The sequence below is a fragment of the Diadema setosum genome, chromosome 5 (genome assembly GCF_964275005.1).
Source record: "Diadema setosum chromosome 5, eeDiaSeto1, whole genome shotgun sequence".
NCBI lineage: Eukaryota > Metazoa > Echinodermata > Echinoidea > Diadematoida > Diadematidae > Diadema > Diadema setosum.
Window position 1 is genome coordinate 39365061 of NC_092689.1, and position 27620 is coordinate 39392680.

Consider the following 27620-nt stretch of genomic DNA (forward strand, 5'->3'; position numbering starts at 1 on the left):
TAGGAAAAATAGGCTAGTTTTTATCCCTGGTGTTGGTCTAGATCTTGTAATCATGTGGTGATTTGATGGGGGAAAAACAAAGTGGGTGTGGTTGAAGGAAAAGAAACGAAAAAAATATAATGAACTAGAAATTTTAGGAGCTGTTCATAATTTTACCTGTGATGAATATAGAGAGTTTTGATGCTAATCTCATTTATTTAATTGATGATTAGTTTATAGTGATGATATGAATAATGATACATGTAATGGTAGGCCCCTAATGATGATAGACCATTGTCACTTTCATTCCATTCTTCTTTTATCTATTTCAGTCCGTCCTATATGCAGAAAAATGGAAGCACTGAAACATGTTTTAGTGCACAAGGCTTCACCCATCCAGCACCTGTGTATGAGATGTGTCAAAAACCTGTCGGGCTACTCCCAGCTACTACGCTATCAAAGGTGTTGTACTGCACCTCCATGTTTTCAGAGAAAAGGATACTGCACAGCAGTTGACAGTGTGCCAGAACAAAAAGCGACAGCCCTGCGAGGTATGTTCAGAGGTGATCTACATAGTAGGCCAGAAACAGAAATCTGTAAAGAAGACCCTCCCCAAAAGAGAAAGTATAAAAATCATTAATTTGAATTTACAATGGAATGAATAGGTTTTTCTGTTTGTTGAATGATGTCGTTTAGATGTGCAACACTGGGAATCCTTTGATAAATTCCTCTTTCTGGAAGAGTGGACCTCTCAATTTTTTTTTTTTTTTTTAGTGGACCATTCAATTCTTTTCTTTTTCTCGACTAAAACATAACCTTGTATTATTTTTGCAAGTATGCATGCATTTAACTTTATTTGTATCATTTGATATCATTTGCCAAGTTGTATGTATACGTTAGAGATATAATTTTTAATTTATACTGTGTTGTATTCTGTGGGAAAAAAGAGAAGAATGAAAATAAATGATTTGAATTGAATTGAATAGAGTGAATGAATGCTGAAACTGATATCTGAGTATGACATAATCTACATGGCAAATAGCCCAAATATGATGGCCTTTTCTGACAAGAAGTCATTGCAAATCAATGAATGTCCACCTATTTTTTCAATCATGGGGTGCAGGGACCAGACTGGTCAGTCGTAGTCTAATCCTGCTACGAGGGAGAGATGCAGGAGATCTACTCCAGGGTCTCATGACCAATGACGTGGAACTACTCGGGGAGGATGATGAGGGTCTGCCGGCAATTTTTTCCATGTTTCTCAATAAACAAGTGAGTCAACCCCAGACCCAACCAGCATCCTGTCTTGTCATTAAAGCTAGCTATCTATAGCTAGTACTGTTATCTCTGTGTTCCCAAAAGTAGACTTTGTATTCATATCTACAGTCTGGCAAGATACATGTATACATGTAAAATCATTATCGTTGCTTACTTATACATGAAATGTAATAGCTTCTGCTCCTTGGATTTCATAACCTCAAAGCAGCTATTTAGGTGGTACATGTACTTACACTGTTTATATAAGGATTTTACAAGCAGAGCAGTGACAGGTGCCTGAATCTACACCACTTGAGAAAGGGTGTATCCTAATATTCTTATATGGTCAGAGACAATATTATCAAGACCCCTTTATTTTAAGACAACACTTGTCACTGTGCCAAAACAAGCTTCTGTGAGAACAACTTCTTTGTGGAGCAGGGATGTAACACATCTTAGAATAAAATTACTCACAGTACTTAGGTATCAAAATGCTGTAACGTACATCGTACAAATTAATGTGTAATTGGATATTTTTGTCCTTCATGTCAATATATTTTTTATTTTTGTCCTTCATGTCAATATTTACTCATATGTTTCAGAAAAACTATATCGTCCATGCTTACCCCACAAGACAAAGAGAATCATTTCACTCACCTTCCACGTACTCGCACACTCCTTGCTCAAAAAACAATTGTTTTTACCGGACCTAAATTCTGGAATGATCTTCCCGCCGATTTAATCAATTGTTCTAGTATGTTTACATTTAAACAAAAATTGAAATTAATGTTAATAAATGAATATAATCAGTCTGATTAGAATATTTCAATATGTTATATGCGCAGTATCCTCGTTCAATGTATATTTCTGGTTTATGCTCCCGTTATATAATCACTGCACCCGTATTTGTATTAACATTTTGAACTCATTATGAAGTTGATTATAGATAATGTGTACGTATATACTTGTGTACCTAATTATATATGCCATATTTTCATTTAGTTCTTATTCTTTGGGTTCTTGTTTTTTGTTTTGTTTTTTCACTTTTTCTTTTTATTCTCTTATTTCTTTTTCCCTTTGTACTTTGATATTTTAGCTTTCATAATCGTTTCGTCATTATTACTTTGTGTCCTATCTCCATTGATTGCATAGCAAATTTACACCGGTATTTTTTCATGGAACCTGCGTTTACAAGCTTTGCTTTTGCGGTTCCATCATATTTCACAAGTTATAGAGAATAGTCTTATGTACATTGTGTATGCTGACACACTTTTTTCTGTTCATGTCCCGACGTATGACATATTTTGTATCTTACTTGGTTTGTATTCTTTTTTTGGATGTATTGATGTCAAGTGAAATATGAAAATAAACGTGCTGGAACTGTTCACTGTGTCTCGAGTGCAAGACCAGTGCAGTTTCAGTTATTCAATTCAATTCAATATAAATACAGTAATAAACTTCTGCGTTGCCATCTTGCTTGAGTCACTTTCCTAGTAGTGCCTTATGAATAGTATCATGTACCTTGAAAAGCTAGGAACAACTTTACCAAGCCTATCATTGTGAACAGTCCACAATGTTTGTGAATGTGTAAAATGGACAAAGTATCTTCCCATTCTGTACAGGGTCGCATCTTGTATGATGTCATGTGCTATCGATGGGGTGGAGGTCAGGAAGGTGAACCTCTGTCATATGTCTTAGAGTGTGACTCGACCATCTCACCAGAACTGCAGAAGCATCTCAAAATCTACCGCATCAGAAAGAAGGTACTGGACACATCCATTTCTTGAGGAAATGGCAACTCTGCTTGGATAATTCCAGTTGTCAAAACTGTCTAAGCTTCTGATGTCATATGATTTGATGACAGTTGTGCCTTTGAACATCAATCCCCAGAGTGACACATCTACTTAATTTACTTCTATCATTCAACAACAAGCCATATGGACTAAAAACCAAAATACACAGTACCAGTAGCTGTAAACCTTTGGTTTATGTACAGGTAAATCTTCAGAGACAACATGTCAGTGACAGTCAGTCTGAACTTGGAGTTGTTATCAGTACTTGTAATAAGTGTGAGTCAGGGATAGAAATAACAAATGTAAAAATATTAATCAGTATAATCAATGTTAAGCATTGTTAAATATATGCAAAATATGAACAATAGTTATAATAAAATTGTTTCTAGAATAAACCATCTACAGTTACGGTTTATTGAGAAAAGTAGTGGTATTTCTTTATATTTTAGCGTTTATTGCGGAATTTTTACATGGTAGGATGTTTTGTGATACAACTGATCGACACATATGCATCAAATGTGATAACTCTAACATATTTTTAATCACTGCTCCCAATGGTAAACAATACCTTTAATTTCATTAGGTGGGCATATTTGTGTGTTGTTACTTTTCAGGTTGACATTGCATCACTGGATTCTGAGTACCATGTGTGGTCAGTCTTCAGTGAGGAGGATGAAACACCTGCCCCACAAGCTTCCTCAGACTCCTATCTCTGCCACTCCCACAAGGTTGCTGACCCAAGGATCAAAGGTCTAGGTCAAAGGATCATCCTCCCACATGGCAATACATGTAGGATACTACATTCCTTAAAGTTATCAAAATAACATATTAAAGAAAGATGTGTATGACACATGTAAACAGCACAAGCATTTAAAGTCTTTCAGTGAAAGTGTGGAAAACTCAACAGCATTCAGGTCTAAACTCCTTGATGCAACGAGAAAATTTAGCTATCGTGATATTTGGGATACTGACATTATCTCATCAAGAACACATCCCTAGATAAACTCGTGAAAAAAAGAAAAACAAAACAAAACACTGTTGTGATCAGCCACAGCCTTTGCTAATTCAGGCAAACATGAAAAGCGACATTCTGTTGATGGTACAAATGAGGAAAGATGATAAGTACTTGAGGGAACTTTTTGATGCTGTTGACTATGCCTCTCATTCAGGTAAATAATACAAGTGCCTTCCAATATCTCACATCTACAGCTTTTTCTCAACTGACTGAAGGGTAACATGCTTGAGACTCACGCAAAATCGATTCACTAAGTTAGTACACTTTAATCATGAGCTAGCAGGCAGTTTGTAAACTGATCCCTAGTGCTGTGGCTCTCTCACCTTTTGTACAAACACAGTGTCTAAAGTTGCAGAGGTCTCAGAACAAGACTACCAAACACACCGTTACCAGTGGGGTGTGGCTGAAGGGGTAAACGAACTCCCTCCTGGAGAATCACTTCCCCTCGAAGCCAATCTTGCCTTGATGAATGGAGGTAAGACTTTCGGAAAAACAAATGTAATGAACAGAAGATTAATTCATGTGTGGAGGTTTTATTCAAGTGAAAGTAAATGAATGAATGAAAATATATATATGATTGATACATGCAAAGGTGAATGGATGATAGATTTAGCCCCAAAATGAATACTTTGGTGTTTGTAGGGAGGGACTTTTGATATCTTACATTCTACTGTTTTGAAATAATATTTTTCACTCGAGCAGTATGAGGTGCAGTGTATTACTTTTTCCTGTCATGTTTAGATGTGAAAGAAGATAAATGACATTGCATCATAACACAGGGAAGGAAATCATTTATCAAAAGAAATGGGTTGCTGTCAAAATATACATTTTTGAAAATGCAATGGGAATGGTGTCAGTCACTGCAAACTCAGTAACATATCAGTCATTTCATTTTGCTGTTCATCCACTGATATTTTATTCCAATAGTGAGTTTCACCAAAGGCTGCTACCTCGGACAAGAGCTGACTGCTAGGACTCACCACACAGGAGTCATTCGTAAGAGAATCATGCCTGTCCAGCTGCTCAGGTTAGGATTTTAGATATTTGATTTGAACTCTAGATTACAGACGCAATTTCAATTTAGAATTTGGAATTCAGGAGGTATTTGCAAAAGAATCATGCTAGTCCAGCTGCTGAAGGCTCATTTAGAACGAATTTGTAAAGCTTCACCCTCATCAAAAATTAATTGCAGGCCGACATGATGCAGTAATGAGCCAGTTTGTAGGTAGCTCATGTGCATATGGATAATAATATCTTTGTTATTTCTCAGTTAGGCCCTTCACTTGTTTTCAAAGCAACATACTGTCTGAATCAGCATCTTTGTGGAGAGTCTGCCTTGAGAGAGCCGAGTTGGACAATTTGTGTAGTTAACAAGTGAAACTTTAGGCTACTGCTTCCACTGTTTTTAATGTGAAACCAAGCAAGCAATCATAACAACAAAAAACTAATAGCAGTTTTGTAATAGTGGTATTGTAATAGCTCAGTGTATCCTTAGTCCTGTCATTTCTTTAACAAGCAAAGTCATTATGCTGACAGGTGTGATGGTGCAACAGTGTGCAAATAATATTTGTCTGATTCCTTGTGTGTAGAAATATTAGAAAACTTCTCATTTTAATCTTCTAAGTCTGAGTGAACATGCTTCGTTGTAGGTCCATGGTCTTAGTGGCTGTGTGATATCTGATATCATCATGTAAAATTGGTTAAGTTCCCTTTTTTTTTTAATGCTACTGGGTTCAGGAATGAATCTTCAGTGTTTCCACCTGGCTCTACCATCAAGACAAATGAAGGGAAGAATGTAGGCAAGCTGAGATGTCACCTCCATCAGAATGGTTTAGCCTTGCTTCGCACAGCTCTGATGTGAGTACTCCCTATGTTCTGAGTAATGCTCATTCTATACAGAGGGATGTATGTGTCCAGAGAGGGGAAAAGCTGCTATAAGTTGAAGATTCTGATTTATGTTAGAATGCATTTTGGTTGTGCACAGCCATAGATTATCTTATTACTGTAGGTATGTATTTAGTTTGTATACCAATAAATACATTTTAATGTTTATGTGTGTACATGATCCTGGGTATGGTTGAGGGAAGGAAGCAGAAAGCAATTCTTGGTATCGCCAGTACCTAGGTGCCGTGGGCAGAGCAGCGTTTCAGATGCATTATGGGATAGCTCACGGGACAAACTTGCCCAGGTTTTGGCTGCACATGCACTCAGATCAAGCTCTGTCTTTATCCAGAGGTATTTTTTTGTTGAAGATTTCTTCGCTTTCCATCATGTGACCAGCACATTGAAGCCTTGCAGTAGTGAACCATGACTCTAGTGACTGCAAATCAATAAAACTTAGAAACTTTCAACTCTTTTAAGCTGAATTATAGCCAAGATAAATAAGGGGTAACAATGGAAAAGCAGACAAATAACTCCATTGAATCGTATGGGAACTGCGACTCGCGTGAGACAACCAGAAGTGAACAAGGGCACCGAGGAATCCCACAGTGCATCTGTGACAGAGCTCTTCAGCGTGCGCAGAAATTTTCTGTGCAATGGCGATACTGAGAACTGGAACTGATTAAATTGACCAGTACTTTCAAATTTAGATGTCAACTTGTCCTTGTGTTTGTGACTTGTATCACTCATTTGTGTGTGATCAAGCCTCGTATACGTCATCTGTAGATAAATATGTACAGTATGTGTGTATGATTTGAAACTAATAATGAAAGAATTATCAAATTTTTCTGCACGCATTGCTCTTTTACCACAGTGGCGACAAACTGTGGTTGTCTCAGGAAGGCAAAGAAGACACGGAGTTGGTTGCTAGGAGACCATCATGGTGGCCAGAGGAAATAAAGAACAAGTGATAGTATCGTCTGCACGCAGCAATGCTCGGAGGCAAGATGAGTTTCTCTTCAGATTGTCAGCTCCCAGCACGCTTAATAGATTCTGTTGGCAAGGTATATCCTTATCGGTTTATGCTGGGCCTTGTGCAAAGTATGGATTGCAAACGCTGTCAAGGATCTCAGCTTGCTGTCATATAGCAGTTGGCAGGCTTGGATGCAATGATCTGTTGGCTTGTGAGTAAGCCGACTGGCTAATGAATGTGCAATCATCAGTTTGATAAATGAATACTGATATCATTCAATTTGCCTCAAATTGCAAAATTGAGAATATAGTTTTTATTTTTGAAAGAGGCTGGAATGCCATATTGCTTGTATGAGTTTATCCACCAATTCGATGTGGAGAGCCAATGTTTCTTGCATTTGTTTCAGCTGATTGTAATATTCAAACATGTGACAGACCCAACAACATATCAGTTATGGTGCTTCCAGGATTGAATATCTTTGGTTAGATAATAAGATTGGAATTGTATGTGAAATCATATATGTTTGAGTCAACTATTTTCGAAAGAAGAAAGGAGTAAATTGATAAAAGGCTATGAATGCATTAATGGTACAGAACAAGATGAATGCTATATCCATCTTTCCCAAACCATCCAACATCTGTTCCATTCATACTTACATCTACTTCTCTGTGTGAGATGTCAATTAATCAGTGTGTGTCCATTTTTAATTTTTTTTAGTTAAATCATGTGAAGTATATTTCTGTACTCAAATTTCATATTGGTAAATACAGTCGACTCCCATTATAACGAAGTCCTTGGGACCAGCAGTTTTCTTTTGTGTTATCAGAATTTCGTTTTAATCGAACAAAGTATATAAAGGTATATAACTGAAAATTTTGGGGCCTGAATTTTTACTTCACTGTAACTGGAATTTCGTTATAACTGTGTTCGTTATAATAGGAGTACACTCTAAACAACAGTACAAATATCTGAAACGTGATACTGAGTTCAATTTTTCCATATCCAGTGAATTCTTTGAAATGATCTCCTAGGAGCAACATTATTATTGTTAACATTATTACTATTTGTGATGTTTTCAAATTCAGTCCTGCAAAAACAATGAATTATTAGAAACTGAAACTGTGGAACCAGTGAACAGACTTTCAATGGTAGTTTAGTGCGTTGGCAAAAGCCATGCTGCTTTTCATTTATACTTGACTTGAAAGACCTTTCAAAACCTTTGATTCATGTGCGAAATAAAAGTGACATTACAAAGACAGATTAAGAATTTAAGGAATTGTTAGAAACTAATATTGAAGTATTGATTTCATTTTTTGGGGGTCACATGACCACAGTAACTTGCATATCCTCATGTATAAATTCACTGCATGAAGTACTGTGCACTTCTTTGCAATGCACATTTTTACAGAAAACAAAAAGTGTAGCGAAACTGGGAGAGGCCCGAGAGCCTCAATTCTTGTCCCTACATGTCTATGTGTATGATGTGTACTTCCAGGGAATAATGCATCAGCAGGACTTCAGCATCTTAGTCGAGTAGCTCTCACTCAGCCTATCTAACTCTCCACGTCAGCACCGCTCACAAGGTGCATTAAAATCATGCACATCCCTTCTATTATTCAACCACATATCAACCCATTCAGCAGGGTCTAGTGCCCAAGACTAGTGGTTGCAAGAAGGAGGCTTAACTTGCGGAGGGAGGTTGCGGTATTTATACCTTTCCGAGCTAGTCCAGTGACTAGTTTTGTCTTCTGAACCCATCATCCCACAAAGTGCATTGGAATGTTATAAAAGTCTATTTCTATGGCTTAGACGTTTCTGGACTTTTTCCCTCAAGTTCCTGGCCTTTTTTCTTACTCTGGGAGTGTTACCTCAAGTTTCTGTGCAGAGTGTCATGAAAGTGTAGGGTGTGCTAACATCTCATGTACAATTTTTCCATCGGAAAGCACAGGGGGTGAACTTAATGGAATTTTTGCACTGCGTCTGAAAGTTGTCGGTGTGAGCTGCATATTTTAAAGGCACTCATTGCATTTTTACCACACTACCCTCTGCAGTAACTGGAACTGACTTGTGGAGGTTCATGTAAAATGTTTTGTCATTACTCTTTCCCTATCAAATGCATATAGCATTGAACTGTATCAAGTTGAATCCCCAATAGCTCCCCTGTGATGCTTTTGGATGACAGCAGAGCTTGCAGATTACAAGCATGCTATTTACAAAATATACCCTGTTTACATCCTGAATCACGGACTTTGAATTTAGTGGGTCTTTTGTCCCCATTTCCAGGCAGAAATGTTAGGACGATGCTGGGTTTTCTGTAATTTGCTTGTTTTGCCAGTCTTCCAAATAAATAAGCTGCATACAAAGTCAGACATTTCCATACATTATACAACCGTATCTTTGGGACCTCCATGATTCGGGCCTACAGGTTTTTATGAACACACCCAATCAACATGAACTTATATCTAACTTTCTTCATCTTCATGATTTCAGTCTTCAATTTGTCTTCATCTTCTTTTTCCTGCAATCTTCCTGCAGTTTCTTTAGACTTCTCTGCATCTAAAACGTTCTCGAATTTCTCTTCTTAATTCTCATTCTCAAGGGGGCATCATAGTCACCGTGTTTGTGACATTGAGCTTCCTCTGCAGCATAATCAGTGTGTGTGTGTCATTGATCTTCCTCAGCACCAACTACCATGTCTGTGTAGTTGCTAATCCTAAACTACGTTTGCCCAGGTTTGTGTTCCTGAATCTCGGCAGTGAGCCAAGATGTGGGGCTAGCTTTGTTTCATTACTGTCTCTTATTTTATTTTGTTATAATACTATTGTTAATCATTCAAACCAAAATTGCTGAAATATATCAGAATCCAGTTTGGGTTGAATGAGTGTGGACCAGTGCCTGTATGTTAAACTGCACACAGTGAAAGGTACTACCACAGCTCATCCCAGTTTTAGATAAAACATACCATTACTTGTTAACGAAGTGAGAACAGTTACCCTATCCATGATGAAGGAAGGAAATGTCAGCGTTGACTTGCTTGTTACTGGTGGATTTTGTTCTCTTTCCACTTCAACTCATAAATTGTGCCATCCGGCAGGTAGGCGCGTTCCACCACCTGGCGGAAAACCAGTGTCGACGACAACCTGTGCACCTTCCACTTCACGTCGGTTTTCACTGGGTCATTTTTTCCCTTCTTTCTGATATCCGTGAGTTTGGTCTTAATGCCTGATCAGGGAGGAGGCAAAACCCGCTGAAACAGTCGTGGGTCTTGTAATCCACTATGCTCCATCTCTGGGCCTTCTGTCTGTACGCTGTTGTCGACGCAAGAAAGGCATTCCTCTGGTACCGATGTGGATGGAGAATTTGGTGTCATAGTTGGTATCATAGTCTTTCTTTGGGGTTAGAACCCTGACCGAGCACCCACTGAGACAGTCCAGAGTGTCTTTGGTCAGCAGGAAACCATACTGGTTGATCTTAATCCTTTTACAACATTTACATGATGCAAAATCAATTTAAATTAATCTCAAGTTCATTACATTCATGACGGATAAATGAAATTATAATCATGATTTTTTTTATATGATTAGACACATAGCACCAAAATAATTCATAAGTTACCTATATCTTTATCATTTGTTTCATTTACATATGCTGACTGAATAATTTCTATCACTGCAGAATGTGGCACTTACTGCAAGAGTGGAAGGAATAGCAGATGCAGCAGCAGGTGAATGGATGGTATCTTTCCCAAGCTGTTTACTTGATCCACTAGCTGGAGATATGTTGGTCTTGTCTGTAGTAGAAGGAATCTGAAAGATGATATTTAAAAAAAAAAAGAATTAAAAAAAAGTCAGTTGTTGATAATCATATGCATTGAAGAATATACCAAAGGTAAATGAACTGGTGTGATGGTAAACCAGTACTGGATTCTGGTGCCATTATCTTTCAGTGGCTGGATATGATCACACTAACCCTCAAGATATGCAAGGGTGTCCATTCACATTAAGCATCTACTTTCTTTGCTAACTTCATAGCAGATTCCACCTTTGTGTTTGTGTGGCTATTGTGTCTTTTTGCTGATTTTTGCAGCTCTTGCAGTTGTGCATTTTCTTGCAGCACTTGATGCACCCTAGCGACATGCTGGGTGTTCTTTCCTATCCCTTATATCCATCAATAATGTTTCATTTTGCCAGCAGATCTGAAATGTCTTTGACTTTGTTACATTGTCAAGATCAACTGAAAGAAGAAACTTTTCAGACAAGGCTGCAAGGTGAATACCTGGTACTGGAACTTTATTTCACATCATTTTGACCTCTCTATGTGATCTGGTGCAAAACCTTTGGTGGATTAGGGGTCTACTTAAAATGTTTGTTTTTTTTTCCCGAAAAAATGAATAAATGATGCAAGTAAATAAGGATTTTTTTTTTTTCAGGGAAGTGTCAAAAGCTAAATCACGAAATTTGGCTCTTATTCTGCGTATGCATCATCACTGTGTATGTACAAGGTCTGTGGGGGAGGGTGTGGGAAGGGGTGCTCCCTCCCACATCCGACGGATTTGTTTGCGTTTTTAGAATTGAAATAAAGCGATCTGAGGCACACTTTTTGTGAAAAATTCGGAAATTGCCATGGATCAAGCAATGGGAAGGTGGCAAGATACGTCTTCCAAGCAGATGAAGCAGAGGCTGAAGAAGTTGAAGTGGTACCTGAAGATGTTGAATTGGTAGGTAGAGAGTTTGATGTGGTGGTTGAAGACCTTGAAGTGGTTGCTGAAGACTCTGAAGTGGCTAATGACCTTGAAGTGGTTGTTAAAGTCCTTGAATTTAAATGTCTCTAGATCTACTGCTGCTCGCCCAGATTGCAAGACCAAGCGACACAGCCCCTTAATCGCCGAACCTCAAGGCTCAAATTATATACCAGTAGCTACATGCACTAGGCTAGGCTTGGTACCATGTGCAAAGTTGCATTTTGTTTTGTACAGCACGGGGCGCGACCCGAGCGCTAGTACGTACAGACGAGTGCGGATTTGAAAAGCTCCCACTCGCGTACGAATAACTCTGCCTATCGATAAACATAGTTTTTCAAAAAACTATGTTTATCACTAGATAAACATTGTTTTTCTGGAAAACTGTGTTTATCGAGTGATAAACAAACAGAGTTTTTCTGGAAAAACTATGTTTATCTGGCGAAAAATTTAGTTTATCGATTGAAAAACATTGTTTATCGTCGATAAACACTGTTTGTCGGCGATAAGCAATGTTTTTCGGAATTATTGGGCAAATGGCGTGCCATATACGCTGCCTTGGGCTGATTGATCAGATAGTTACCGAACCATGGATGCCAATCATTGGCAACAATCCAAATATTCTGGAAATGAGTCGGGTGTTCGACCAAGCAAGGAAAACTCCAGAATTCTTGATAAACATTATTTGGCAAATGGCGTGCCATAAGCGTATATGTTCAAGCAAACCCGCTGTCCATTCACTAACGAAGGCATGGTGAAGGTCATTGGATGGTGTCTGGACTGTTCGGAAATAATCAATGATGTGACTTCCTGTTGTAAACAAAATAGTTGTGCTGTGAAACAAGATGTTAAACCTGTTCCCAACAAAACATGGCATTTTCTGGTTGACCCCTTTTTTAGTGAGGAATGCACTCACTTTTATTGTTTCTCCGAAACCTGTCATTGAAAAGCTTGGAGGCAGCTCGAATGAGTGATTCAGCATTGCACCCATCCTTCCTGTTGAATGGTAGTTTCTTTCATATTTTTTTTTTGCAAAACTTTAACAATTTTTCCACGAAATGCCCCATGAAACCAATTCATTGTCCAGTGGATTAAAGATATTTTCTCCAGTTGATTTTTAAATTCACCTGGCTGGTACTGTTATCAAATGACAAAAGAAGAACTGGGTGAAGCTTCACTATACATATTTTGTAATAATATGCAAGATTTGAAAGTGTGAGCAAGTCATTTCCTAATTGATGATTTCTTTCCTATTTTTCAATGTATCAAAACAATATCATGTGAACATGTCAACGAACCTGAACGAAAAAGAGGCTTGGCCCATGACCTTTATGTGTTGATGTACCAAAAAAAAAAGAGAAGAAAGTATTCTGACCGTTTGAAGGTGAGTGGAGATCATCAATGCTTTTAGCCCCGCAAAGTGATTCGAAAGTCGTCATTTCTTGAGTCTGATTTGATGTGATGTGTAATATTGAAAGGGTCATATTAGATGGTGTTAAAGAAACCTAAATGTTGAAATAGCTAATTGTAAATTCGTTAAATATATAAATTTACTTATAGTGACAACTTACTTATACTTATTATGAATTTATACTAATAGTGGCAATAATGATTGGAGTTTCCTTCAGGACCGAAATTCATTATATTTCTCTTTGTACTTCTCTTTTTGTTCTTATCACATTACTTTTAACATTTTTTTTTCTCCTTGTTTTCAAACCATTGTCTAACGACAGTTTTAATGGTGGAGTTTTGTAATGAAACTATAGAACGTGCATAGCAAAATATATCCATTTCATACCTGATAAGCTTTGACTGCTGTCGCCTCCGGATGCCTTCTGTTCAGAATTCTCTTTTTCAAGAAAGCCATAAACCGTTCAAATGACTACATCCATGAGTAAATGAGCGGCCCACATTTTCGTATTGTTTCGGGGAAGTGGTGCATCAGGTGAGTGTAAAACGCCTGTATGTATAATATGTGTATATATATTTAACGGAACAAAAGAACAAAAACACGTAATCCTGTATAGCGAGGTGAAAGGAAGAAAATGTTATGGAAATAAGCAAGAATATTGATATGAGAGAAATGGGAAAATAAGACACAAGGAAACATGCAGAGCAAGTTACCTCCTCGTTATATACTTCAGAACACCAACGAATCATGAGTTTTGTCATGGTGCTCGTAAAATTTCCTCCTTTTTATATTCTTCTATAACATTGTCAAATCAGTGAGAACTGACTGTTATGCCTTTAGTGACTTTCCGAAAATATATAAGCGAGAAGTATACTGAATGTCTCTGCAAGGCAATTCAGTTGTTATTGCTTTTTTGTTCAAGTATATTGACTTTATTAAAAAAACAAAAACATGACCACTGACTATCTAACATAATTGTGTATTGTAGGGGGCAAATCAACTCACATCTCAAAAAATCTCAAAGTATATCATAATTTTGATATTTTTTCATATGAAGTATAATGCTGACCAAAAACTGTGCACTTTTAAATGCTATAGCCAAAGGGCTACTTAACTTTTTGCTAAAACAAGTCTATAGTAATGAAATATTGTAAAAGAGGATTATCATTATCATGACAATCATTGCCATAAAGTCTTTCAGTTTTGATGTTAAATCGATGTGTGTATTTCTACAATTGGTCAAATCCCCAACTGTCCCATCCCCTCAAGAATGTATAATTGATTAAAAAAAAGATATATAAAAATAAATAAAAGCTAATAGGCTCCAAAAGTGTGTTGTAATATGTAAATATTATTTATACCTGTATGGTGTGCATAGCTTCCACTGGGTACTGGAGAAAGCTGTAGGTCTCCAGTTTGCTCATTAGCTCCACCCCCTTCTTTCTGACCTCTGTGGCTCTCTTATGTCGTTTTGAAGGGGGGCAGAGCCTCTACTTCCTTCCCACGGGTGACCCGCTCATCCCGATCTTGCAGAGCAGGTCGCTCACACCGCTCTTCCTTCCTTAAAGGTGATAGTGCTGGAAGGAATCTACGGCTCCCGATATACAATGTTTTATGATATCTTTTACTGTAGGTGCCTGTTTTGAAATAGATTTTGTGAATTGTTCTATCATTGTAAGTAGTTGCTTCAAAGCTCATAAGCAAAGGCACAAAATATTATAAAAGACGATTATGAGCTTTTAAAATGTGAAGACTGAAAAGTTTTCGATATAGTCATTGTAAAAGGCAAAGCAGGTTAAAGAAGTCAAGGTAATTTGCGATTGATTTGATTTGATTTGATGTCTTTATTATATAAAAAGTTAATGTAATTGATGTTAAAAATGTGACAATGTTTTAAGGATACCATATTCAGACAATATAGGTATTTGTGTCATTGAAACAGTTGTTTTCAAAATAGATATGTTACTTTCAAAATATGAAAAAATAAAGGAATCACACAAAAGATGAAAATACAATAAACCATGAACAATATTACTCAGAATGAAAAATGAAAATAGGTATTTGTCACGACTATCACTGCCATAAAGTTTTTCAGCATGGATGTTAAATCGATGTCTTTATTTGTACATTTGGTCAACTCCCCAACTGCCTCATCCCCTCAAAAATATGTTGTTGATTATAAAAACCAAATCGAAATAAATAAAAAAACTAATAGGCTCTGAAGATGTAATGTATTGATATTAGTCATACCTGTATTGTATGTATGGCCTCCACAGGATACTGGAGAAAGCTGTAGGTCTCCAGTTTGCTCATTAGCTCTACCCCCTTTTTTCCAACCTCTGTAGCTCTCTTATGTCGTTTTGAAGGGGGCAGAGCCTCTACTTCCTTCCCAAGGGTGACCCGCTCATCCCGATCTTGCAGAACAGGTTGCTCACACTGCTCTTCCTTCCTTAAAGGTGATAGTGCGAGAAGGGATCTACGGCTCCCGATATATGGTGTCTTATGGTATCTTTTACTGTAGGTGCCTGTTCCAAAATAGATTTTGTGAATTGTTCTATCATTGTAAGTAGTTGCTTTAAGGCTTGTATTCAAGGGCGCAAAATATTATAAAAGAGGATTATGAGCTTGTTAAAATACAAATGCTGACAAGTTTTTGATATAATCATTGTAAAAGTCAAAGCAGGTTAAAGAAGACAAGTTAATGTGCGATTGATTTGATTTGATTTTGGATTCATGAATGATTACATGATAACATTGTGTTCGTCCAGTGTTGAAATTCTCAGAAAAGTAGGAATTTGGTCTACACGATCAATCTTGCCTGTATGGTTAGGGGGAAGTCCCTTTCCATCCGGGCCAAGGCCTCTTGAGTTCTATGCTTAACCCTGTCCATGTCTTCGCCAGTTGGTGGGTTATAGGAGCAAAGCTTGGTGATCGTGTCGAAGAACATAAACAGGGTTTCCTCTTGTCCCTTCCTGAGGCACCCATTCAAGGTGTATTTCAGGATACCTTAAGTTATGAGCTGTCAGAAAGGATTTGATTGGAGATTTATTTTAAAAAAAAATCATTATTAAAGTATTCATTTACGTGTTGTTTATGAATTTCTGCACCAGACTTGGAATTTTGTGTCATCATGATGTTTGACGATCTTTGTAAAAGGAGAATATTAAAGTTAAAGATTTTATTAATCAGTGCACCCGTGCTCAGTCGCCAATATGTCATGCATTTTTTTTTTCTTCTTCTTCTTTGGGCTTTGGCAGGTCAGAAAGGACATGTACTTCCAATAAGTTTTAACGTGTAGCAAATCAATGTCTATGGCCCCAATGAATGCAGTACTTCAAAGCAATAACAATTGATTTGTGATGAATTGTATCATGGTTTGTTTGCTTCTGAAGAAAAGAAAGGGGCAGACAGAGAGAAGTCAAAACAATGGTCCAAGATGACATGGTTCTTTACTATCTTTGGCGCAGTAGGGCCTACTGCACATGCACTTCCAGGTAACTACTAATCTCTGTGATGTTCATGTAATTGGCATCTGTGTTGAGGGACTACCACCATTGGAACGACTCCTTTATGACCAACAAGGGTTTGTGCTTGCAAACTACCTGTTACAATGTGAAAGATTTTGGTAGGTACAGTGGAAGCTGACCATAAATTATGTGACTGCCAATCTATATTGATTGTGTGTACTAACCTGCTTCCAATCGTGGCAGGTGAGGTATGGTGTGCTGAGGAATATTGTATGTTTAGGCTTCCAGTTGATATTTGGAGGGATATATATTCTGGAAACTCTTTCGTCAGCACATCTTAGTTGTGCTTTGGAGAGCGATACATCTTGAGCGTTGAAACTCCTGCCGAATTCTCGCTCTCCAAGCTCCATTGCAATGGATACGTCCTTTCCCGTAATAACCCAAAATAGTTTTGTGGCGACGACCTCAACATCATTATTGTTCAGAATTTAGAGAAAAATAGAGAAAGAAACACAAAGAAGCACAAGCAAATAAACATAGCACACATATACAATAGAAAAACATTGAAACGTGTCTGTCTTAGTGGGGTTGTTTAGAATGCTGGATGTAAGATTTATATAATGCCCTTCCGGTGTCCACCTTGGAGATGTAGATTAAATACAGTATTTATTGTATAACAAGTTAATTTAATTAATGTTAAATGCTTGACAGTGTTTCAATGATACGATATTCAGACAATAGAAGTATTTGTGTCAATGAAACAGTTATATTCCAAATAAGAATATTACTTTTAAAGTATGGAAAAAACAAGGCAATCGCTCCAAAGTGAAAATGCATTAAACCATGAGCAATATTACTCCAAATGAAAAATGAATATAGGTACACTTGTCACGACTAGCTCTGTCATAAAGTTTGTCAGTATGGATGTTAACTTGATGTCTTTATTTCTACATTTGGTCAACTCCCCAACTGCCCCATCCCCTCAAAAATGTATAATTGATTAAAACAAATTAAATAGAAATAAATAAAAGCTAATAGGCTGTGAAAAGTGTGTTGTAATATATAAATATTAGTTATACCTGTATGGTATGGATTGCTTCCACTGGGTACTGGAGAAAGCTGTAGGTCTCCAGTTTGCTCATTAGCTCCAACCCCTTCTTTCCGACCTCTGTGGCTCTCTTATGGCATTTTGAAGGGGGCAGAGCCTCTACCTCTTTCCAAAGGGCGACCCACTCTTCTTGATCTTGTGGAGCAGGTCGGTCAAGGCGCTCTTCCTTCCTCAGAGGTGATAGTGCCGGAAGGAATCTATGGCTCCCGATATATAAGGTCTTATGGTATCTTTTACTGTAGGTGCCTGTTTTGAAATAGATTCGGTGAATTGTTCTATCATTGTAAGTAGTTGCTTTAAGGCTTGTATTCAAGGGCACAAAATATTATAAAAGGGGATTATGAGCTTGTTAAATACAAATGCTGACAAGTTTTTGATATAATCATTGTAAAAGTCAAAGCAGGTTAAAGAAGACAAGTTAATGTGCGATTGATTTGATTTGATTTTGGATTCATGAATGATTACATGATAACATTGTGTTTGTCCAGTGTTGAAATTCTCAGAGAAGTAGGAATTTGGTCTACACGATCAATCTTGCCTATATGGTTAGGGGGAAGTCCCTTTCCATCCGGGCCAAGGCCTCTTGAGTTCTATGCTTAACCCTGTCCATGTCTTCGCCAGTTGGTGGGTTATAGGAGCAAAGCTTGGTGATCGTGTCGAAGAACATAAACAGGGTTTCCTCTTGTCCCTTCCTGAGGCACCCATTCAAGGTATATTTCAGGATACCTTAAGTTATGAGCTGTCAGAAAGGATTTGATTGGAGATTTAAAAAAAAAAAACATTATTAAAGTATTCGGTTACGTGTCGTTTATGAATTTCTGCACTGGACTTGGAATTTTATTTCATCATGATGTTTGACGATCCTTGTAAAAGGAGAATATTAAAGTTAAAGATTTTATTAATCAGTACATGTATGCTCAGTCAAGAATATGTCATGCATTTTTTTTTCTTTTTTTTTTTCTTCTTTGGACTTTGGCAGGTCAGGAAGGACATGTACTTCCAATAAGTTTTAATGTGTAGCAAATCAATGTCTATGGCCCCAATGAATGCAGTACATAAAAGCAATAACAATTGATTTGTGAGGAATTGTATCATGGTTTGTTTACTTCTGAAGAAAAGAAAGGGGCAGACAGAGAGAAGTCAAAACAATGGTCCAAGATGACATGGTTCTTTACTATCTTTGGCGCAGTAGGGCCTACTGCACATACACTTCCAGGTAACTACTAATCTCTGTGATGTTCATGTAATTGGCATCTGTGGTAAGGGATTACCACCATTGGAATGACTCCTTTATGACCAACAAGGGTTTGTGCTTGCAAACTACCTGTTACAATGTGACAGATTTAGGTAGGTACAGTGGAAGCTGACCATAAATTATGTGACTGCCAATCTGTATTGATCGTGTGTACTGACCTGCTTCCAATCGTGGCAGGTGAGGTATGGTGTGCTGAGGAATATTGTATGTTTAAGCTTCCAGTTGATATTTGGAGGGATATATATTCTGGAAACTCTTTCGTCAGCACATCTTAGTTGTGCTTTGGAGAGCGATACATCTTGAGCGTTGAAACTCCTGCCGAATTCTCGCTCTCCAAGCTCCATTGCAATGGATACGTCCTTTCCTGCAATAACCCGAAATAGTTTTGTGGCGACGACCTCAACATCATTATTGTTCAGAATTTAGAGAAAAAGGAGAAATAAATACAAAGAAGCACAAGCAAATAAACATAGCACACATATGCAATAGAAAAACATTGGAACGTGTCTGTCTTAGTGGGGTTGTTTAGAATGCTGGATGTAAGATTTATATAATGCCCTTCCGGTGTCCACCTAGGAGATGTAGATTAAATGTATTTATTGTATAACAAGTTAATTTAATTAATGTTAAATGCTTGACAGTGTTTCAATGATACGATATTCAGACAATATAGGTATTTGTGTCGAAGTTGTATTCCAAATAAGAATATTACTCTTAAAGTATGGAAAAAATAAGGCAATCGCTCAGAAGAGAAAAAGCATTAAACCATGAGCAGTATTACTCCAAATGAAAAATGAGTATAGGTACACTTGTCACGACTAGCTCTGTCGTAAAGTTTGTAAGTATGGATGTTAACTTGATGTCTTTATTTCTACATTTGGTCAACTCCCCAACTGCCCCATCCCCTCAAAAATGTATAATTGATTAAAACAAATTAAATAGAAATAAATAAAAGCTAATAGGCTGTGAAAAGTGTGTTGTAATATACAAATATTAGTTATACCTGTATGGTGTGCATTGCTTCCACTGGGTACTGGAGAAAGCTGTAGGTCTCCAGTTTGCTCATTAGCTCCACCCCCTTCTTTCCGACCTCTGTGGCTCTCTTATGTTGTTTTGAAGGGGGCAGAACCTCTACTTCCTTCCCAAGGATGACCCGCTCTTCTCGATCTTGTGGAGCAGGTCGCTCACACCGCTCTTCCTTCCTCAGAGGTGATAGTGCCGGAAGGAATCTACGGCTCCCGATATACAATGTCTTATGGTATCTTTTACTGTAGGTGCCTGTTTCGAAATAGATTTTGTGAATTGTTCTCTCATTGTAAGTAGTTGCTTTAAGGCTTGTATTCAAGGGCACAAAATATTATAAAAGAGGATTATGAGCTTGTTAAATACAAATGCTGACAAGTTTTTGATATAATCATTGTAAAAGTCAAAGCAGGTTAAAGAAGACAAGTTAATGTGCGATTGATTTGATTTGATTTTGGATTCATAAATGATTACATGAGAACATTGTGTTTGTCCAGTGTTTAAATTCTCAGAGAAGTAGGAATTTGGTCTACACGATCAATCTTGCCTGTATGGTTGGGGAAAGTCCCTTTCCAGCCAGGCCAAGGCCTCTTGAGGTCTCTGCTTAACCCTGTCCATGTTTTCGCCAGTTGGTGGGTTATAGGAGCAAAGCTTGGTGATCGTGTCAAAGAACATAAACAGGGTTTCCTCTTGTCCCTTCCTGAGGCACCCATTCAAGGTGTATTTCAGGATACCTTAAGTTATGAGCTGTCAGAAAGGATTTGATTGGAGATTTTTTTGTAAAAATCATTATTATAGTATTCATTTACGTTTATGAATTTCTGCACCGGACTTGGAATTTTGTGTCATCATGATGTTTGACGATCTTTGAGAAAGGAGAATATTGAAGTTAAAGATTTTATTAATCAGTGCACGCTTGCTCAGTCGCCAATATGTCATGCATTTTTTTTTTCTTTGGGCTTTGGTAGGTCAGGAAGGACATGTACTTCCAATAAGTTTTAATGTGTAGCAAATCAATGTCTATGGCCCCAATGAATGCAGTACTTAAAAGCAATAACAATTGATTTGTGAGGAATTGTATCATGGTTTGTTTACTTCTGAAGAAAAGAAAGGGGCAGACAGAGAGAAGTCAAAACAATGGTCCAAGATGACATGGTTCTTTACTATCTTTGGCGCAGTAGGGCCTACTGCACATACACTTCCAGGTAACTAATCTCTGTGATGTTCATGTAATTGGCATCTATGTTTAGGCTTCCAGTTGATATTCGGAGGGATATATATTCTGGAAACTCTTTTGTCAGCACATCTTAGTTGTGCTTTGGAGAGCGATACATCTTGAGCGTTGAAACTCCTGCCGAATTCTCGCTCTCCAAGCTCCATTGCAATGGATATATCCTTTCCCGTAATAACCCGAAATAGTTTTGTGGCGACGGCCTCAACATCGTTATTATTCAGAATTCAGAGAAAAAGGAGAAATAAACACTTACAAAGAAACACTAAGCAAATAAACATAGCACACATATACAATAGAAAAACATTGGAACGTGTCTGTCTTAGTGGGGTTCATTAGAATGCTGGATGTAAGATTTATATAATGTCCTTTCGGTGTCCACCTAGGAGATGTAGATTAAATGTATTTATTGTATAACAAGTTAATTTCATTAAGGTTAAATGCTTGACAGTGTTTTAATAATACGATATTCAGACAAAATGGGTATTTGTGTCATTAAAACAGTTGTATTCAAAATAAAGATATTACTTTTAAAATATGGAAAAAATAAGGCAATTGCTCAAAAGGTGAAAATGCATTAAACCATGAGCAATATTACTCAGAATGAAAAATGAATATAGGTACAATTGTCACGACTATCACTGCCATATAAGTTTTCAGTATGGATGTTAAATGGATGTCTACCACTTGGTCAACTCCCCAACTGCCCCATCCCCTCAAAAATGTATAATTGATTAAAACAAATTAAATAGAAATAAATAAAAGCTAATAGGCTCTGAAAGTGTGTTGTAATATATAAATATTAGTTATACCTGTATGGTGTGCATTGCTTCCACTGGGTACTGGAGAAAGCTGTAGGCCTCCAGTGTGCTCATTAGCTCCACCCCCTTCTTTCTGACCTCTATAGCTCTCTTGTGGCGTTTTGAAGGGGGCAGAGCCTCTACCTCTTTCCAAAGGGCAACCCACTCTTCTCGATCTTGTGGAGCAGGTCGCTCACGCCGCTCTTCCTTCCTCAGAGGTGATAGTGCCAGGAGGAATCTATGGCTCCCGATATACAAGGTTTTATGATATCTTTTACTGTAGGTGCCTGTTTGGAAATAAATTGTGTGAATTGTTCTATCATTTTAACTAGTTGCTTCAAGGCTCATATTCAAAGGAACAAAGTATTATAAAAGATGATTATGAGCTTGTAAAATGCGAAGACTGAAAAGTTTTCGATATAGTCATTGTAAAAGGCAAAGCAGGTTAAAGAAGTCAAGGTAATTTGTGATCGATTTGATTTGATTTGATGTCTTTATTATATAACAAGTTAATGTAATTGATTTTAAAAATGTGACATTGTTTTAAGTATACCATATTCAGACAATATTGGTATTTGCGTCATTGAAACAGTTGTTTTCAAAATAGAAATGTAGCAGCTCGACTTTTCTCTGTTTCTCTCTCCTTCACAATCTCCTTCTCTCCGCTCCGACCTCTCCGTCTTCCACACATGCACTATCTCTCTCTCCCTCTCTCTCTGTGGGTCACTGACCCTATCCGCTGTTTCGTTTTCTCCTCGACCAGTTTCCTTATCATGTAATCATGTAGAGAAACTCTCTCATGATTATTCGCGAGTCTCTGCTCGCCAGTGTGTCTATCCTCAATACGCGACGAAGGTACCAATGGGTGCCATGGTATGGCGATGCACTTTCGCTCGTTGGCAAGAGGTGCACTCTCGAGCCCATTTACGGACATCGCGATTCATACCAGGCCACACGTAGCGCTCAGCGATTAGGCGTTGGCAGGAGCGAACTCCGGGGTGGGCGAGGTCGTGGATCGCATTGAAAACGGCTCGTCTACACTCGCGTGGAATAAATGGGTGAGCTTGCCCAGTCGAAGTGTCACACACAAGCTTAACATCGGTATTTGGAATAGGCACGTCATCAAGCTCAAGGGATGTTGTTGTCGGATTATTTCGCATGGCAGCTAGTTCCTGGCAATCATGTTGATGCCTAGCTACCTCAGTGAAATCGATGGCGGACGATGACGCAGTGAGGGCGTTGACGTCAATGCGTGATAAAGCATCAGCTGCAGCGTTAGCTGTGCCTTTCACATGTCGAATGTCTGATGTGAATTGAGAAACAAAGTCGAGGTGTCTTATTTCTCGTGGCGAATATCTCTCGAGAGATGCACACAGGGCATGTGTGAGAGGCTTATGGTCCGTTAAGAGGTGAAACGGTTGTCCTTCGAGGGCGTGGCAGAAGTGTCGTATAGTCAGGTAGATCGCTAGTAACTCCCTGCCAAATGTGCTGTAGTGAGTTTCTGCTGGTTTCAGTTTTTGGGAGAAGAACGCGACCGGCTGCCAGTGGTTGTCAACTTGCTGTTGCAATATTCCACCGACAGCGACATCAGAAGCATCAACCATCATGTTCAGAGGGGAGTCGGGTCGTGGATGGGCGAGCAAAGTCGCGTTGGCGAGAGCAGATTTCACTTCATTGAAGGCGTGGATTGCAGCGTCGTTGAGGGCGAAATGTTGCGGCCTTTTTGACGAAAGGAGCGAGGTGAGGGGATGGACGATGTCCGCACATTGTGGAATGAAGCAGCAGTAGAAGTTCACCATACCGAGGAACTCACACAACTTTTTCAACGAAGACGGAGCGGGGAAGTCGCAGATTGCGGCAACTTTGCTGTCGAGAGGGCGAATACCAGCGTGATCAACGCGATGGCCAAGGAAGTCGAGCTTCTCGACACCAAATTCGCACTTCGCTGGATTGATGACGATGCCATAGCTAAGAGAGTCGATCGAACAGCTGACGGAGATGACGCTCGTGTTCATCGAGATCGGAGCTGGCGACGAGAAGTTCATCGATGTAAGCGTAGCAGAAGTTGAGGCCACGGGTGACTTCGTCGATGAACCGTTGGAATGTGTTTGCTGCATTTCTCAGTCCGAAAGGCATGCGGACAAACTCGAACAGACCGAATGGAGTCGTGATCGCAGTCTTTTTAATGTCAGATGGTTCAAGCGGGATCTGGTGGTATGCACGGATAAGGTCAATTTTTTAGAAAACTGTCTTACCGAGCAGCGTCGATGTGACATCGTGAATGTGGGGGATCGGGTAGCGATTGGGAACAGTGATGTTGTTAAGGGCCCGATAATCCCCACAAATATATTACTTTCAAAATATGAAAAAATAAAGCAATCACACAAAAGATGAAAATACAATAAACCATGAACAATATTACTCAGAATGAAAAATTAAAATAGGTACTTGTCATGACTATCACTGCCATAAAGTTTTTCAGCATGGATGTTAAATCGATGTCTTTATTTGTACATTTGGTCAACTCCCCAACTGCTTCATCCCCTCAAAAATATGTTGTTGATTATAAAAACTAAATCAAAATAAATAAAAAAAACTAATAGGCTCTGAAGATGTAATGTATTGATATTAGTCATACCTGTATGGCCTCCACAGGATACTGGAGAAAGCTGTAAGTCTCCAGTTCGCTCATTAGCTCCACCCCCTTCTTTCCGATTTCTGTAGCTCTCTTATGTCGTTTTGAAGGGGGCAGAGCCTCTACTTCCATCCCAAGGGTGACCCGCTCTTCTCGATCTTGTGGAGCAGGTCGGTCACGGCGCTCTTCCTTCCTCAGAGGTGATAGTGGCGGAAGGAATCTATGGCTCCCGATATATAAGGTCTTATGGTATCTTTTACTGTAGGTGCCTGTTTTGAAATAGATTCGGTGAATTGTTCTATTATTGTAAGCAGTTGCTTTAAGGCTCGTATTCAAGGGCACAAGGAAGGAGCTATAGTGAGCAATCAGTGTTCATACCTTATGAAATAGATTTTAAGGACACAAACACACATCTGTACTCACAGTGCCTACCAATTAATTTACATTACATATGCCGTAGAAATGAATCTGCACTCTTGTGTTGGGGGGAGAATTTCCAGGAGTGCAGAGCAAATGCTTTATACAACTGCCTACTAAAATCCACAGAAGTTAGCAATTGCATACATTATTTTCATATTCAATATGAAAATATAGATAATTTTGATTGATAAAAAGTTATCAATCAGGAATCTGATAAGTCTAAATTATGCTATAGTTAACCTGTTAATTTAAGTGACCACACTTAATTCCATGGAAAGACTCCCTTTAGTTCAGCTTGAGTGGGGAGGCAGCAGTAATCAGGCATTGTATTACCTTAGGTTCTCACATTAAGGAGTTCTGCAAGGGCTGGACTCGTCAGTCCTTGTCTAGGCCTGTCTTCATCTGTAATTAAAGAGGTAATAAATGAACCGATGATTATCCTGACATATAATGGCAGAAATCAAAGTACAGTATACACTTTAAGATCAAGAAAAATAATGAAGCATAATTTCACAGTCGAGATTGTATGAACTCATGACTTTGACCTTTAAAATGTAACAAACATGTACATTGGTAGGACTCATGGTAATGCAATATCCCCTGTTATATCTAAAAAAAACGATAAAGGAATGCAAATGCTTTAATATGTCTTTTGAATGCAAACTGCACGTACATAGGCATGCATGCAGTCATTTCCCCTTTACTACTTTAATATTCATTCTTAAAAATCTTTCAGTGATTGTGACATATACTCTCGATGCTGATTTGATGGTGCTGCTCAAGCTCCGCTGGTTATTCCACATCAACCAGCCGCCTTCTCAAGATGTGGCTGTTCCTGTAAGGCAGGGATAATTGGTGGTGCTGACCTGGTCTTGGCCGAATGGGCAGGCTTGGTTTGGATGGAGCGGGTTGGCTGGGATTGGGTTGTCCTGGCTAGCTATCTTGTGGTGGGATGGTGTGGCGAGGCTATCTTGCATGAAGTGCTTGCTCAAGATAATCTCCAAAGTTGCAATGCAGTGACAAGTTCTTCAAGGCAACGATGAAGTCTGACCTTCCCTCAACGTGTTTCTTTATTCGGGTCTAAACTTGTAACCCTCTACAATCTCCAATGGTTTGGGGAAGAAATGCTTTTGGAGTCTGGCGATTTTGATCTGGAATGGAGCATCTTTTGGCTTTACTGGAGCCAAAATATTGGTTAGAGTGCCATAATGCTCAGGTCCAATTTCCATCAGCAGGATTGCCTTCTTTCTGTTAGAAATTGCTGAATCTGTGGCAGGATTACCAGATTCTGCTATGTTAGTGGTTGTGATAACTGAGTAGTTCTGTCTTGATTCACTCCACAACATTTCTTCGCTTTGTTCGTGGACCATGTCCTATGTCATGCACAAGTACTAGATGGCCTATGTGAAATGGTAATCATGCGCATGGAGAACATGTTGCTCTTTCTGCTTCGCCTGCTTGAAATGGACTATATAAACATAGGTACCCCTAACTGCACACGTTACTTACTACAAAGTGTCCATGCACTGATTTCACCACAATACGATAAGCTGCATGCAACAGGTTCCAAAAATTTCCATTCTGCTAGCAGTTTTGCCCCGTTAATTCCATCTTTCAACTTATCAGGTATTCCTGAACTTCCAGTTCCCTGAAATTCTGATTCCCTGAAATTCTTGCACCTTATCTAACAGATAATCTAACAGTCCATCTTCTGTTTGTACTTCAAACGACTTTTTGTCTAGACGTACCATGGCTTCTTGCCATCTTGCCTCAGCTATCTGTATGGCTTAGGCCTGACTATTCCTCTTTCTTCCATGGGACCGGTAAGGCCTTTGCATGTTTGTTGCAATCTGTTGACTTTTCTGACAATGGCCTTTTCACTTTCTTTGAATCTTGAAAGAAGCTACTGTTGAATGCATCAAATAAGCTGTCCACCATCTGCACAAAGTCTGCAGTATTGACGACTTCCATGGGTAGTTTTCCAAGGGCAGCATAGGTGTACACACCAGCTGCAACAGAATGACTGAGGACATGACCAGCTTTGTTTACTCTCATCTTTGAAAAGCTGTTCAGGTTGAAGTGTGATTTGGCTGATTTAGGGGCCTTTCTGATTGGCACCTGTGAGCCAAACTCATAGAACTGTTGTATGTGTGACCAGCGAATGTGCTTTTGAGTGTCATTACTCTCATCTCTGAAGATGTATTTCCAAGATTTGTCCTGGGTGCTCTTAAGAAGATGTGGGGGATCATGCAAGCAAAAGACTTTCTCACCATTGTGTAAGAAGAAAGGATGATCACAGGTGACCCCCAGTTGTTTTTATAGCTGCACATTACTTGACCCTTGGTCACAGACAATCACTTTTGGGCCCAGTCCAATGTCATTCAATTTTTGTAGGCATTCCTTCAGGAGAGGTTCCAGTTTGGAGGCTGATGTTGCATCTCACACAAGAAAATACCCAGCAGCCTGCTTCCATCTTCCCACCAAGCCCCGCACCATGAATACCAGAGCGTGTGATTTGCTGGCCGTCCAGTTTTTCCTAAGGATCCGTAATCCTCTAATCCCTCTACAGGGATATTGTATGACAGACCTGTCCGTAAACTCATTTCATCGAATGATACAACATAGGCTGTCTTT

At 38.7% G+C, this 27620-nt stretch overlaps 1 protein-coding gene across 2 annotated transcripts; it reads left to right on the forward strand.

The window, feature by feature from the left end:
• The first annotated feature begins 325 nt into the window (after nt 1–325).
• On the forward strand, nt 326–27523 carry LOC140228268 (putative transferase CAF17 homolog, mitochondrial). Of its 2 annotated transcripts, XR_011901223.1 has the most exons (9): nt 326–530; nt 1103–1251; nt 2859–2999; nt 3644–3818; nt 4385–4519; nt 4972–5071; nt 5782–5901; nt 6800–7109; nt 27381–27523. XR_011901223.1 is itself a non-coding variant. In XM_072308494.1 (8 exons), the coding sequence occupies exons 1-8, from the start codon at nt 332–334 to the stop codon at nt 6894–6896; spliced, it is 1116 nt and encodes a 371-aa protein (XP_072164595.1). In that variant the 5' UTR covers nt 326–331; the 3' UTR covers nt 6897–7245. The 2 variants fall into 2 exon arrangements, 1 of the variants encoding a protein (XP_072164595.1); XM_072308494.1 differs by lacking the exon at nt 27381–27523 and having other exon boundaries at nt 6800–7245.
• The last annotated feature ends 97 nt before the right edge of the window (nt 27524–27620 follow it).

Coding starts and splice junctions, on each gene's coding strand:
- LOC140228268 (XM_072308494.1), top strand. CDS start 332: ATGGAAGCACTGAAACATGTTTTAGTGCACAAGGCTTCACCCATCCAG. Junction 3,000..3,643: donor TCTACCGCATCAGAAAGAAG/GTACTGGACACA, acceptor GTTACTTTTCAG/GTTGACATTGCATCACTGGA. Junction 3,819..4,384: donor CCTCCCACATGGCAATACAT/GTAGGATACTAC, acceptor GTACAAACACAG/TGTCTAAAGTTGCAGAGGTC.